This window comes from Nannospalax galili, unplaced genomic scaffold (assembly GCF_000622305.1).
Source record: "Nannospalax galili isolate Female #2095 unplaced genomic scaffold, S.galili_v1.0 scaffold45, whole genome shotgun sequence".
In the NCBI taxonomy this organism is placed as follows: domain Eukaryota; kingdom Metazoa; phylum Chordata; class Mammalia; order Rodentia; family Spalacidae; genus Nannospalax; species Nannospalax galili.
In genome coordinates, this window is record NW_008355775.1 from 4,789,752 (window position 1) to 4,805,729 (window position 15,978).

Below are 15,978 nucleotides of genomic sequence, written 5' to 3' on the forward strand. Positions count from 1 at the left end.
ACCACCCATATCACAGAGGTGCTGGTTAATCCTCACATACCACCAGGACAGGTTCACTTTTGTCCTGGTAGCAGTGGCCACCCTTTCCACTCATTACCGTTGCACGCCAGAGGACCCAGGTATGTGGTCAGTGGCAATCAATAACAGCTCTTCGGTATTTGCCCCCACCTGCCCCTCCCATTTATGAACAGTGATTGATCCCACTGAGGTGAGTAAACCAAGAAGCCTAGTGAAATATGTTAACAAGATCAGGAAATATGGAAAACCTCAAAGAATTACCAGGGACTCCAGGTGGTGTTAATTTTAAGTAGTTCCTGAGAGTTAAAAGTGGCATTTAGTTTTGATAATCTAAATTTAATGCTAAGTGGAAGGAAATATGTAACATTCTATTACCTTGTCATTTAAGCCAGGGTAATAAATTAGAGATATAGCCATTAACACTCCAAAGATATGTGTTTACCAAAATAAGAGCCACTGAATTATTCAAGAGAATTAACTACCACTAAAATGCACTGTTTTAGAAAAATCGCACAGAAATGCAGTCATGGAGCTAATTCCTAACACAGTTTCTACTCCTTTAATTTTAATTGTTTGTGTGATTTAAATGCCAGCGTGAACTTACAATGCTTAATTCTTTATACAGTTTTCTAAAACCTAATTTGAATTATAAAAGCATTCTTCATGTCCTCTAATTGTGTTATTGAGCCATACATGTATAACAGGGAGGAGTTTCATTTTAGCTACAAAAGTCTCTACTACACATACCTTCTCTGCTTGCTAAGAGCTTCTCTACCTTTCCAAATTTGATTAGAAATTCCTTGAGAATAGGAACATCACCTTGACATTGATACTGCACAATACAAATGCAAAGTAATCATCTTAAACCACTGAGAGACAAAGAGCAAAAGGCCCTGTGTCTCAGCTCTATGTACCTTACTTCCTGGCCCCAGCTATGTCATAGGGAGGAAAGGATTACATAGCTGCACTTGCTTGCTTTTTTTTTTTTTTTTTTTTTTTTTTTTTTGGCTTTTCTGGAACTCACTATGTAGACCAGGCTGGCCTTAACCTCACAGAGATCCGCCTGCCTGTGCCTCCCCTCCCGAGTGCTGGGATCAAAGGCATGCGCCATCACACCTGGTGCTTGCTTATTTTTTTAAACAAAAAGTCTATGGAAGGATACAGAACACAGTAATAACTGAGGTCATACAATGGGACCCACGCAAGTGTGGGGCAGGGACAAGAGGTAAATATTTCACTGTGTAAGCTCCCAGTTTTAAACTTTTCAATTTATGTAAAGATTCAAAATTTTTAGTTAATTTTTATAAATGCTCAGAAAAAATGCACTGTGGAGTTGAAACAAGACAGGGAGGAAAAAGGCCATCTGGCCATGGACTGTTAGGTGCAGGACATACTTCTACTTCCTTAACAAATAAGCTGACATGTATCAGCCCTCTTTGCAGAGAAGTGACTATCAGAACACACACCTTTCCTTTCTTCCCCTCCCCTTGGCTGGATGGCAGTGTTCAAAATGACCTTGAAAGACAAGTAGAACTTCTAAATGTCTGAGGAAAATTCTACCCTACTCCCAATCTAGAAAGACCATGGACTTTTTTTGTTTAATGTTCAAAAAAAATTAACTTCCATTAGAGTCATTCAACTTTTGGAGTCCTCTTCTTAGCAGATAGCTTCCTAAGTAGTATATTACTTTCCATGTTAAAAAATAAGAACAAGACATTGAGTGTCCTAAATTCTCAAGACTTGGTCTAGCTTAGCTTACAACCTTAAGAGAAAGATTGTGCCCACCCATAGTGGTGCTCACCCATGTAGGTTTCCATATGGATTTTCCTAAAGGCCTTTGATGTTAAATTTTCCTTTTAATGGTCAGTAGTTATATCATTCATTAAAAGGATTCATCTTCTGGGCATGGTGGAGCATGCCTTTAACCCCAGCACTTGGGAGGCAGAAGCAGGCAGATCTCTGTGAGTTCAAGGCCAGCCTGGTCTATATAGTGAGTTTCAGGCCAGCTGGGGCTACAGAGACACCTTGTCTCAAAAAGACAAAAAAAGATCCATCTAAGGAGAGCTTCAAGTAAAAGAACACACTAAGTACAGGATCCAGACTGGACCTAGATAGAGCCTGGACAACCAATTACCTGCAGATGGGTCCTCTTAGGACCATCACCTCGTCTTCCTAAAGCAAGATGTGGTGAAAAACAGATGCTCTCAGAGCTAACATGGTCCTTCTACCCAGGGAGACTTGGGCCTGAATCTCATTTTCATCTGATTACAATGGCAGCAAAGGTGCAATACTAATAACCAGTTTTTAAGAATTTGTATGTGTACTTTTGATACATTACCAAGGGTTAAATGGGGTTGGAAATGGGAGGGCAGGACAGTGGAAGGCATATGGGGAAGAAAAAGTTAACACCAAAGACCTTTATTAAAAGCCTTATGGAAACCTACCACTATAGAAGCTTCTAAAAGTATGTACATAGTCATTATAAAAAGAGATTAAAAGGAGTTACCTTATAACAAGGGGACATTGCCCCTACTAGACACTAGAGGCTAGCAAAGTAAAAACCCAATTCCAGGACTGGATTTCCTCTTCTGAAGCTGTTGACCAGGGGTCCCACAGACCCTCAAACAATACTGGCCATTGCCCCTGCTCTTTGTTATCCACCAGAACTTGATGGCAAGACCCTATTGCTGAAGACACTACATATATGAGCTACAGAACAAATGAGAAGAAATCAACTTGGTGCTGACTTCAGAGCCTCGTCTCTACTGCCTAGCTTTCACAGTGCTGGAAGGTATTGTGCATATTGCTGGAAGAGAAAATTATTATCAACCTTACCCAGCTGTGAATCTTTTGAGCTACAACAACAATTGGCCTGACAAGATATGCCTACTAGTGTAATAGTGGCACAAATATTATGGGAATAAGCAACCACTTTCTAATTGGATTTAAGGTCAGATTCATAAAACAGAGTCCATAACTGACACTGTTATCAGACCTAAGAACCTGTGGCTAGACAGGTTACAGAACACAGGGGAGAGCCTAATACTATTATTCTACTAAATTGATAAAGTATTAAAATGACTCCAAATGACTTGTTATATTCATAAATTAATGCATTTCTCAACTCTCACTAGAGCAGCTTTCTTATGCAGCAGATGGTTATTAACACAGAGACCCACAACTGGCCAACATGCAGAGAATAAGAGGCTGCAGAATGCTTATACCTGAATCAAACTTCTGCCTCCCAAGGTTCAGGAATCATTGTAGAAGAGGAGGCAGAAAGACTGTAAAAGTCAGAGGTGGTAGATGACTGGCCACAAGGAAACAAGAGTTTTCCAGACAGCTGAGGAGTTACTCATACGAACTCACAGCAATGGTGACAGCATGCACAAGTCCTACATAAGCTCAAAACAGAAAAAACTCCAGCACAGACATGTAGAAATAGGTAAGAAATTCCAACCCTACCTGAAGAGCTATAGGCAACTGAGGACTGTTGGGAAAGGGGGAATCAGTCTCATTTAAGGATAAGACTCTTAGTAGGTTCAGGCTCCAGTGAATAATGAGTGGATGGACCTATATAGAAGGGCATTTGGGGACACAAATTTGACACTACAGGCATACACACTCACATACAATAGAATACATGAAATTGGGTGAGAGTGGGGAGTAGGGTGCAGGTAGGGGAGGGGATCTAAATATGATCAAAATATATTGTATGAAATTCTAAAAAATTCAATAAAAATAAAAAGTCAGAGAAAACAATAAAAATAGTCATGTCATTCAAAAAATAAATAAATAAAACAATACATGGAAAGATTTTATTTCTCCTATCATCAAGAATACAGATAGTGTGGCTTGAGAGATGGTTCAGTGGTTAAAAGCACTGGCTGTTTTTGCGGAGGACCTGGGTTCAATTCCCAGCACCCACATGGTAGCTAACAACTATCCATAACTCCAGTTCCAGGAGAATCCAATGCCCTTTTCTGACCTATGTGGGCACTGCACAACATGGGTACACCTACATACTCATAACATGGCAATATACTCATACACATAAAAAATAAAAACAATAAATATTTTAAAGAATACAGACAATGATGCTGAAGAGAGAGCCCAATGGTTTGGAGCATTTGCTGCTTTTCCAGAGGACCCAGGTTACATTCCTAGAACTCATATGTGGAAGCCTGTAACCCCGCATCTAAAGTCCTATTCATATTCTCTTTCTCTCTCTTTCTCTCCCTCTCCTCTCTCCTCTCTCCTCTCTCCTCTCTCTCAGAATTGAAAAATAAGTCTTAAAGAAAGGAATACCAATGATAGCAAATGCTGGCAGAGTATAAACTAGTGTAGTCACTTTGGAAATGAGTCTGACAGTGTCTCAAAGCACTAGAAGTAAACTATCATACTAGCCTTGTTATACCACTTCTGACCATGTACCCAAAGGACTCTATATCATACAGCAGAGATACCTGCACATCCATGCTCACTGCTGCTCTATTTACAACAGCAAATGGAAATAGCTTTATAAATAGATAATGAAAAAGTGTGGCATAAAATAATAGAATTTTATTCAGATACACAGAAAAATGAGTAAAATTTGCAGGTAAAAAGATAAAATTGGAAAAATTTGTACTGGGTGAGATAACACAGGCCCAGAAGAGCAAGCACCAAAGGTTCCCTCTCATATGTAATCTTAGCTTTTGTTCTGTTTGTTTAACCTGGAGCACCTATGGAACCCGAAGGAGACACTAGCAGGGGTAATAAGGGTGCTTTAAGGAAGAAAGGACAGTAGAAAATAGGTGAAAGGAAATTATACAGAGGGAAATTGGGGGGCATGGAAAGGTTTAAGGAGGAAAGGGGTGAGGGAATCAGAGGAACAAGGGGCAGGGGAGAAGATTAACCAAAATGAAGGCTGTATAGGAGTAGGTCAGTGAAGTCCCAGAGGCCCCCAAAACCATTACTGGCTCTTGCCAGTCCTCTTGTCTGCCCACCAGAACTAGAGAATGCTACAGAAGGGAACACGATTGCTAGTTGCAAGATACAGAAAAATCAAGCTAGAGCTGAACTGGGAACTTTCTTCCTGCTGGCTAGCTCTAATGTGTTGGTGCTATACAGATTGCTGGGGGAGAAAAGGCATCAATGGTCTTACTTAGCTGTGAACCTGGTAACCACAAAACTAACCTTCCAGGCAAGACGTGCCCACCTGTACAATAATGGCACAATGGTTGTAGGGTAACCAGCACCCCTCTGATTGAATCTGAGGCCAACTCCATGGGAGTGAACATATGCCAGGTACTAAAAGCCCAGTGAAAATCCCACGCATGGGGAGGTCACAGAACATTTCTTAGAACATAGACATCACTGACACATGACCACACCTGAAAAATCATGTGACCTGTATCAGAGTCTACCTTTTTGGAAGTAACCATTGCCTGATGCCAATACATATCCTTTCTGCTTCATATTTTATATTTTTATCACTCCTCTCTGAGCTCTTAAACTAAACAAGATATTACTATGTTACAAAATTTAAGTAAATGCAATCATTTATGTACTGTTATGATTTTTTGAGATTTATCCATGCTGATACATGTAGATTTAGGCCATTCATTTTAACTGCTATATAATATAGCATTATATGAGAGACAATTTACTTTCTATTCCCCTATTACTATGTTGCTTCCAACATATATATTTTAATATAGTAAAGACCACAGCTGCCTTCTTGATCATGAAATTGGTACTAGGTAGCATACAGACCCTTTTAAAATACTGTTTTATTTGATTTTCACAACACTATAAAGTAGGTATTAGAATTCTTATTTTACAGGGAAAGAAACTGAGAAATAAATATAAGGTAACAACATGTCTAAAATGATACAACTTACTAAAGAAATCAGAACTGCAGCTTAAGTTTCATTAACTCTAACTATGCTTTTAACAGTCACCTATGTGCTTAGTTGGATGGCCTTGGATAATTAACCTGTCTCCATTTTCTTCGCCTGTGAAAAAGAAGGAACAGCTTACTCTGAGTTGAAAAATCAGTAGTAAATATGAATCAGACGTGCACACAGTGGGAGATGACCTTCCTCCTATACCATTTTCTTTCTATTCCTTTGGTCCTTCTGAGCATCCTGAAGTAGAGAGATATGCAAAGAGAACTACCACTTACACCACAGATCACAGCTCCTCCCTCCATTCCAATGAGGCTACTTTTCTTCTTTGAGATCTTATTTTGAACCTTTGTTCTTTCTCTCCAAACACCTTCCTTACTTAAAAAAAAAAATTATGTGTTCCAGTTTCATCTTTAAAATGGACCTAACACTTTGCATAATACCTTCACCTAGACAGTGACAGTCAGGATATTTTTCTAAGAGAAGAGAGATGGGTGACTTTTTAGAGAACTGCACTAGAGATCAAAATTGCAAAATGTCTGCAATTTACAAAATCCAATGGTTCTTTACAACCTCACTTCAGATGTTAAATACTAGTGCAAAACATTTAAGTGATAATCAAAACATCGTTTCCATTCACAAGATGGGGACATTCAATCTACTTATGCCAAATGGAAAAAGGTTTGAAATTTGAAGTCTATTTGTTATTGTGCCCCCACTAAAAAAAAAAAAAAAAAAGAATATCTAAAAATCCTAGTCCTCAGAGCTTTACATGCAAGAAGAACTGATGCAGCTGTAAATAGCTGAGATGAAGTCACCTTGTTAAAAGAATGCCAGGAAAAGAATCTCACAGAGCAGGAGAACACCATTAAACCCTGAAGGCAAATATCAAGAAGATGCATCTAAAAGTCAAGAAGATTGAAGAGTGCCAGCAACCACCAGAAGCCAGGAAAGAGGAGGCATGGGATAAACTTTCTCATGGACCTCAGAAAGAACCAGCCAACCCTACTGATACCTTTATCTTGGGCTTCTAGCCTGCAAATATATGAGACAATACATTACTGTGATTTGAGCCATCAAGTTCACGGGACTTTGTTATAGGAGCCCTGGCAAACTTGTATACCATCTACACCACCAACTGTGAAATTTAGATTCTACAAGTATGACCTTAAATAGCTACAGGAACTAACATTATTCCCAAATGTTCCTGAAAAAACAAATTCCAACTCATGTACTTAGAGATAAGAGTTGGACCTTTTGTATGATACTTAAAGTCAGACAGTATCTTCTTTTACCCAGCCTGACTTTTCTACTTGATTATGAAACTCTGAGAAACTACTACCATAATGCCACCAGAGATCTGACCAGAATGTAGAATGCTGCCACACATTTTTTTCAGTGTTAAGTAGAGTGTTTTCATATTTGGTTAATAAGTATACTAAGAGAAGAATTTCCAAGAAGAATGGCCAATTTTATAGCATTAAAACCAGAAATCACATAAAGGAAAACCCCTTTTCTAAGATTCATATAAAATCAATTTTCTTAGAAAAGTAAGTTTTTCTTATAGAGGCACAATTTAATCTTCACATCTTACTTGGAATCCTCAGATTTTCAAATGGTATCATCTGCTCCTGTATTACTGAACACCTACTAGATTCAAAATATTACCAGACAGCCCTTGTGCAGTCTGTGTGTGCAGTAACAGGGTAAGAAACAGGGCAACAATTGGGAGGAGTGAACTTTGCACAAGGGGAAGAAGGAAAGAATAAAAGAAAAAAACCTTGGCAAAGGAGATGTATGAACTGTATCGTAACAGAGTGACCCCTCCCAATGATTCCTTTTATTTTTCTTTCAATAAACCCTGACCAAATGCTTTGCTAAGAAAAACACAAATTAATGAGAACAACAGACATTAAACACAGATCAACAAAGACTCTATATGCCTTCAAAACCTGATAAAAGAAATATAATTTCAATTAGGCTATATGAGAAAATATCTCTGAAGCCGTAATATTTAATATTTTGTTCTTTTTATTTTATATGTATGAATATTTTACCTACATGTATGTAAGTGCACCATGTGCATGCAGTACCTACAGAGGCCAAAAGAGGACGTCAGATCCCCTGCAACTGGAATTATGGAGCATTGTTAGCCACTATGTGGGTGCTGGGAATCAAACCCAGGTCCTCTGGAAGAATAGTAAGTGTCCTTAACCACTGAGCCATCTCTCCAGCCACTGATGCCATAATATTTTAAGCTGAGACCTAAAGTATAGGGAGTTAACGGCTATGTAGAAATTGAAGAAAGGGAAGAGCATCCCAGCTAAACAAACTACCAAGTACAAAGACCTCAACATGTGAAAAACTTCTAGGTGTTCAGGAACCACAGGCAGGCCAGAGTGACTGGGGACATTCAGGCAAGTGACAGGCAGATGGAATGGACATTTTGAAATTCTTCAGTTTTACTTGAAGCCCAGTGGAAACCCAACTATGAGTTTAAAGAAGAGTAACATGATTTGGCTTTTGTTTTGTAAGACATCAGTTAGGATACTACTGTAGCCATCAAAGTAACTGATGAACATGCAGACCAGAGTGGCGGGTGGTCAGAGGGCAAGATGGGGGCAGACTCCAGGTAGTTCTCGGGATTTGAGCAGTAGGATTCAGTATTACATTGCATGTGGTTATTGAATGGGAAATGTCTACAATTTCTCTCTGGTTCCTGGAGTAAGCCACTCATTAAGTGGAGGTTCTAGTTTCTGAAATAAGGAAGCAGAAAAAGAAACAGGGTTGACTGTCTTACGATAAAGCTGTCTGTGATTCTCAATCTATGATGGAATATGTAAGTTGGTAAAAATAAGGTCTGAGATACATATTTGGGAAACGCTGCCATTTTGAGTCAATAGATAAGGTCACAGGACTTGGGAGAGAAAAGGTGAAAGAAAGAGTGGAGTAAGTCCAGTGAGGAAGGAAAGAGATCTGTGCTAGGATTAAGGTCCTGGGAATTTGAACACAATCTGAGGCTATGCAGAAGAACACAGCAAAGGAGACTCTAAGGATGCAGTCAGCAAACCACAAAGAAACAAAAATGGTAGAAGTTATACTGTAGAAAACACACATGGCAAGGCCTAGGAATAAATCACACCTCAGCAAGCTATGCAAATCATAAACAGCACAGAGCCACACAATCAGATATACACCTCTCAAAAAGAAGAATCAATGAGATGTGCAGAGCAGAAACAGAAAGGGGAGATGAGGCATGGAGATGGTGATTCCCTCAAAACTTTCTCTGAATGCTTCTCATATAAAGTGATTTTACAAAAAAACAGCAAGACTTGTTGGTCAAAAAAATTCATCCACTACAAGGGAGGACCTAACTTCTCAGGCACGTTAACAGTCTGCTGTATCATTGTGAGCATGTACGCACAGCTGCATTTCCAAAAAAGCACTATTTCAGGGCTGGGGGTATGGCACGGGGCTAAAGTGTTCATCTATCATGCCCCAGGCCCTGGGTTCAATCCCCAGCACAGAAAAAAAAAAATCATTAAAAGAAACTCTTTGTTTCCAATTTGCTTTGCATACTCAACTTGAATATTTCTTGAGGCACAGATGTCCTAGCAGATGTGTGGGTCTGGCATGTCATCAGCACATGTGTTACAGGACAAGCCAGGGTCACAGATAAGATCCTGAGGTATGAGAGAGAACACTGCAAACTATCAACGTGAGGTGCAGGCAGAAAGGGACCCATGAAGTCAACTTATTAATTTTGCTTAATTTTTTTAACAGACAGTACACTACTGAATCCTGACCACATTTGGGTAGGGAGGGTAGTGCTGGAGCAAAAGGCCAAATCATGAAGCAGACAAATCTGAAGATAGAAGCTTAAAAAAAAAAGAACAATGTACAGACTGGAGAGAAGGCTCAGCAGTTAAGGGCACTGGCTGTTCCTGCAGAGGACCCAGGTTTGGTCCCCAGCACCCATATGGTGGCTAACAACTGGCTGTGACTCCAGTTTCAGGAGATCTAACATCCTCTTCTAACCTCTGTGGTCACTGCATGACATGGATGCACTCACATACCTGTAGGCAGTCTACTCACATAAAATAAAATAAAAATAATAAATAAAATGTTTCTTTTTTAATCAATGCAGGGGTCTGAAGAGATGGTTCAGCAGTTAAAAGCATGACTACTCTTGCTGAAGACCTGGGTTCAGTTCCCAGCACCCACAACCCAGCTAACAACCATCTACAATTCCAGGTCCCAGGGATTCAATTCCCTCTTCTGACCTCTGTGGGCATTGCATGACATGTGTGCATTTACTTTTATGTAGGCAATACACTCATACCCATAAAATAAAAACAATAAATAATTTTTTTTAAATCTGGGGCTAGAGAGGTGATTCAGCAAGAGCACTGGCTGCTCTTGCAGAAGACCTGGGTTTGAATCCCAATACCCACATGGCAGCTAACAACCATCCGTAGCTTCAATTCCAAGGAATCCAATGCCCTCTTCTGGCCTCCATGGGCACTGCATGACATGGATGCACTTACATACATGCAGGCAATATGCTCATACACATAAAATAAAAATAAATCAAAAAAATTAAATCAATACAATATAATTTATTAATTTAGAATATCTGTGACTCATGGCTTACAAACATGACATTTATAAGAAGGCAGGGAACTGTCCTGAAGAATCTTCTTGCTTAAAATGAGCAGAATCAATAAAAACTATATAACACATGAGAAAAAAAAAAACTATTTGTAAGAGCCAATATAATAGTATCAGTAACATAAATCCAGTCTCAAGTAAACTCACTTAAAACAGTAATCAGTCAATAAGAAAAAGGTAAAAGCCATTTCTACCTTTTAAAGTTGATGCAAAATTCTGTACCATAAAAAGCCACTTGAAAGAATAAAAGATAGTGGAGGTAGAAAGTTTAACACTTGGTTCTGGATCTACACACTCTGTGGTTGACCTGAGAGCTAGAACAGTTTAAAAATATAAAGAGACTTAAGGTATAGGACTAAGAGAATTCACAAATGACTGACGAACAACAGCCAGCCCTTATTTGTTCCATGATCTCACTACAGATGAAAACCAAACCCTAAACTCACATTTGGCTTCACTGTCAAGAACAAAATATAGGGCTGAGTGAAACACTGACATGATGAGCTGGTATTAAAAAGGTGAAGGAGAGCAGCAGGAAACACAGCCATGCCCTGACTACTCTGCTAAGGATTTTTCTCTGTGTTTGGGATTTGCTCAAAGCAACATTAAGATCTAATCGAAATTCTTTTAAATGCACTATAATGGGATAAAAGTTTTAAAACAGTGACTTAAAAGAAGAAAAAAATAAAAGAAAACGAAAAAGGAGTTCAATTTTGCTGGAATGTTAGGCCAGTATAAAACTCACATTTGAAAGCATCAGGTTTGAGTCATAAAATGCCTGCTGCGCAAGCATGAGGACTTTAGTTCATGAAAGCAGCCAACATGGTAGCATTTGTGTGTAATCCTGGTGCTGGACATGCAGAGGCAGGTGGATCTCGGGAGTGGCTAGCCAGCCAACCTAGCCTATTATACATGCTCCAGGAGGGTGAGAGATCCTATCTCAAAAGACAAAGTAGACGACTCACGAGGACACCGTACCCAAGGCTGGTCTCTGGCCTCAAGTATACATCACACACACCACACACACACACACACACACACACACACACACACACACACACACACACACACGAAGAAGGAAGGAGGAAGGCAGGAAGAAGAAAAAGAGAGCAAGTGAGAATCTGAGATGGCAAAATTGTTTACTGGGTAAAGGTGTTTGTTGTCAAGCCTGATGACCTGAGTTTGATGTGACACACGTGTGCCTACACATGTACACAATAAACAAATGTAAAAAACTAATAATTTTTTAAAAAGCAAGCATCTGTTTTCAACAAGTGGAACATCTCTCAGCCTTTCCAAAAAAGGAGGATCCCAAAGGACACAGAATTTCCCCCAAAGAGCAGAAAAGATGGTCTACTGACTTAATTTCAAATTAATCCTGGTTACACACACAAAGACAAAACAAAATTAGAAATAAAAATGTTTCAGTTACAAAAAGAAGTCTGCTAGCAAGTCTGATTCTGTCAAGTACTCAACCAAGCAAATGCCATACTAAGCACCTGGCCTGGCAGGTCTTTCCACCAGCCAAAGGCTGTGCCCTTACATCTTTGTCCACGGAATGACAGCACAAAGCCACCTCCTCTCCTTTACAAGACTGTTCTGATACAGTGGAATGTGAAATTAAAGGAGAGACCCATTTTCAGGATTTCTTCTTTGCCCTGTAAATTTCCCATGTCTTAAGGACATTAGAATGACCCAGTAACCTGAAGCGACCTGGTAATCACTAACAGTGTCTTAGAGTTTAATATCAGTATGACTGAAGATGGGGACTACTAGCTAATTCTCAGGTAGAATGGAACTAATGATAGCATCTACATAGTGAGGCTGTAGTGAGGTTTAAAAGAGGCAGTGCAAAGGCTAGAGAGATGGCTCAGTCACTTAAGAGTGTTTGCTGCCCTTGCAGAGGACTGGAATTCAGTTCATGGCACATAATACGGTAGCTCAGAACCAGCTCCAGGGGATTCAATACCCTCTTCTGGCCTCCAAGGGCACCTGCACCCACATGTGCACATACACAGGCTCACGCACGCATAAAATAAATACAAAGTTTTAAAAGTTATAAAAAACACATAAAGCCCCTCACCAAGTACCTATTAAAAGAGCTCAAAATGCTAGTTAGGATTACTGTTTCATTCCTTACAGCAATCTTGTGAGGAGGAATGTGACAATTTCAAAGATGAGAACTCTGAGTCTTCATGGTACCAACTCACTTAGCAGACACGGCTGAGACTCAGCTCTATTCTTCACTACCCCACACTCTGTCACAGTCACACAGTCAATGGTTCAGGACAATGGCTGCACCTGCTCTGTCTCTAGAGTCATTGCTGGCTTTAGAGCTGGCCATTGCTGCTACTGATAGCAAGCAAATTTTTGAGATTTTCAGGACGCGTTTCTTCATTTTGAGGACCCACGCAGAGGGATTTTGAGGATGAAATGTTGGCATCCACTCAGTAAACATCTAACTGGACACCTGCCAAGGCAAGCACTCTTCTAAAGTAGGAGCTCCCACATTCACTTGTGTTATCAGTCATCTGAGAGCTTTCAGAGTTCCAACTCCCAGCCACAACACAGACCAATTTAATCATAATCTTTGGAGTTAGACTGAAGATCCTGGAGTACTCCTGAGGTACTGTACAGACACACTCGGATGCTACTACTAGAGGTACTAGACTCAAGCTTCCTAAAAGGACCTTCACACCTACTAACTACTTTCAGAAATGTCTCACAGCTTTTGGATTTCACAGCTCAGGCCTTCAGCATTTCTCTGTGAACTTGACAGCTTCACCATCACTGCCACACAATGCCCTCTTACATGCCACCTCTGATCACATCAATTCCCTCCAGCTACCAGCTTGTGAGCCTCTCCTTCAAAGCCCTCCACAGAAGGCACCAACACTGTCTCTCCCTTCTCCCTCTACTCCTTTATAATGCTAGCACCAAAATGACTAGAGATCCCTGGTCCTGGACAATGCCCATAGCTTCCAACCTGCAACCAGGCTTGCTCTTGAAAGAGAGGGGGTAAAAATCTATATACAATTAGACAGTCTACTGACAGTTACAAAATAAAATTCTCTCCTGTTTAAAACTGTGTTATTATAAGTCATGAAAACCTTGGTTTATAAAAAGCTAACATAATTTTAATTTCAGAATTTTATAATCACAACTTAAACACAACAAAAAAAAGAACTACGTTTACCTTAATTTAAGTAAGGGCTGGGTCACCCACTTCTTTAACTTTCGCCTCCCAAATGAAGTTTTAGTATGATCCAAAACCCAAAACAAACTTCCTTTGGTCTTCATATCAGTCTGAAAAAGATCAGAGAACTAGTTTTATTAATGAGACAATTATATGTTACATATTATTATATTTATATTATTGTTCACGTACCCTAATTATTCCATTTATCCTAACTTTTTCTCAGTGCTAGTGATTGAACTCACAGTATTTAGCATAGTAGGCAAATGCTCTACCACTAAGCTACATCCCCATCCCTCCTGATTTTAAATGTCGTTCATGCCCAGCATAATGTATGCCTCATAAAGAGGTGTTCATTTAATGACTGATGAAAGTAAACATTCACATGAGATAAAGATGGATAAACTTTGATGAGCACAAAAGAGATATTCTATAGTTTGGGGCTGGCTGTGATTAAACTACTCTGAAGCCTCTATGGAAAGGGAGGCAACAGCTGCAGAGGTATGCAGAGGATGTCCATTCCCAGCCTATCTCCACAAGATCCCACATCCTGATCTGGAAGGGACTGCAAAGCGTAGTTTGATTATAGTGACTTTTGCCTGCATTTGAACTGCATTTTATATCTGACTAGAGCAGAACCTGACTGAGATGTGGCAGAAACAAGGGAAGGTGGACGTGCACTGTGTCTGCTGAAACTCCCCCAACCAAGGAGCATGATTTCATCCCTGCTGCTTGTCTGTTGTCAAGGGCATGTGTATAGAGCTGGAGAGAGATCTGTAGGATGGTTCACTACCTCTCCACTGTGGAGGGCAAGATGAAAATACTGCTGAACAAAAATGGCTGGACTATGTTGGGACAGAAGATAAAGAAATGAGATGATATGGAATCAAGACAATAAATTCAATATTCATTTTGTAACACTGATTTGCATTTGTGATGAACTTTAAAGGCATTTCAGTCAGGTGATTCAAGTCTCCACTAAATCAAAAGACTTCGGAACTGGTGTGTTTTATCTGGAATTAAGTTTTGTTTCATTATGATTTTGTTACGACATTAATTTTACAATATATTTATTTTTCCTAATGACACTTTAAACATGATGCCAGGCGTGGTGGCGCACACCTTTAGTCCCAGCACTCAGGAGGCAGAGGCAGGCAGAGTTCTGTGAGTTCAAGGCCAGCCTGGTCTACATAATGAGCTCCAGGCCAGCTGGGGCTACAGGGAGACCCTTGTCTCAAAAAGACAAAAAAGAAAAAAGAAAAAGAAAAGAAAGTGAGAAAGTGATAATCATAATGTTTCTATTATCATCTAATTTATTGATAAAGGGAAAGTAATATTGGTAAAGGGAAAGTAATATTGGTAAAGGGAAAGTAATAAAGCTTGTAAAATGAGAAACAATGTATCTTACAGTCAAATTGAGCATCATAGTAACTTGTTTTATATGCCAAATAATGAGACATGACTGCAAACATTTAACAAGAAGTTACAGGTATGTCACAAAAAAAATTTTACATTAGTTTTCAACGAGAACACCTTTTGAGGCATTGGTAAGCATAGCTACCATCCAAAGATAACACCTTCTGTGGCTAGAGATATGGCTTAGTGGTTAAGACGGCATATTGCTCTTGCAGAGAACCTAACTTCACTTTCCAGCACCCATGTTGGAGGAGGGATCCAATGCCCTCTTTTGGAATCCATGAGTACCTGGATTCATGCATGCATATACCAACACACAGACAAAACACACACACATAATTAAAAATAATAAAATAAACCTTTTTAAAAAGATAAAATATCTACTATAGAAATGGTAGGATGGTATGTCCTCCAATTATTAAAAAGGGAAGTCCTAAAATCCCCCCTGCAGAAAAGAAAAAACAAACAATATTTCATCGACATGATTTTCCAAAAAGTGAGTGCTACACGTAACAATACCTAGATGGCAGGTGGACAGGCATCTAAGAAACAGTGGAAAGCACTGTACTCCCAAGAATAGCATGCTACCTACTCTAGTTATTTATTTCAAATCATTCTGAATCAATAAGTCTTTATGTTGTGACCTGATTCTGTAGGATTTCCAGATTCCTTAAGGTTCTTCCATTAATTCTCATAAATTCCATTTCACTTGACAGCTGTTTAAAATTCCTGTAAAAGATGAAGTACAATAAGCCTGCATATAAGCACACAAGTTAAAAAAAAAAA

The 15,978-nt window shown here is 39.4% G+C and overlaps 1 protein-coding gene across 1 annotated transcript in view; it reads right to left on the minus strand.

Annotated features, from left to right (window-relative positions):
• The window catches only part of Msh3 (mutS homolog 3), a 228,423-nt gene that overhangs the window by 104,990 nt on the left and 107,455 nt on the right, over nucleotides 1-15,978 (minus strand). Inside the window, exons 11-12 of the mRNA XM_008853317.3 lie at nucleotides 15,837-15,921; nucleotides 13,777-13,886 (exon numbers count right to left, since the gene is read on the minus strand). Coding sequence (XP_008851539.1) covers nucleotides 13,777-13,886; nucleotides 15,837-15,921 — 195 coding nt within the window. The remainder of the gene's footprint in view (nucleotides 1-13,776; nucleotides 13,887-15,836; nucleotides 15,922-15,978) is intronic.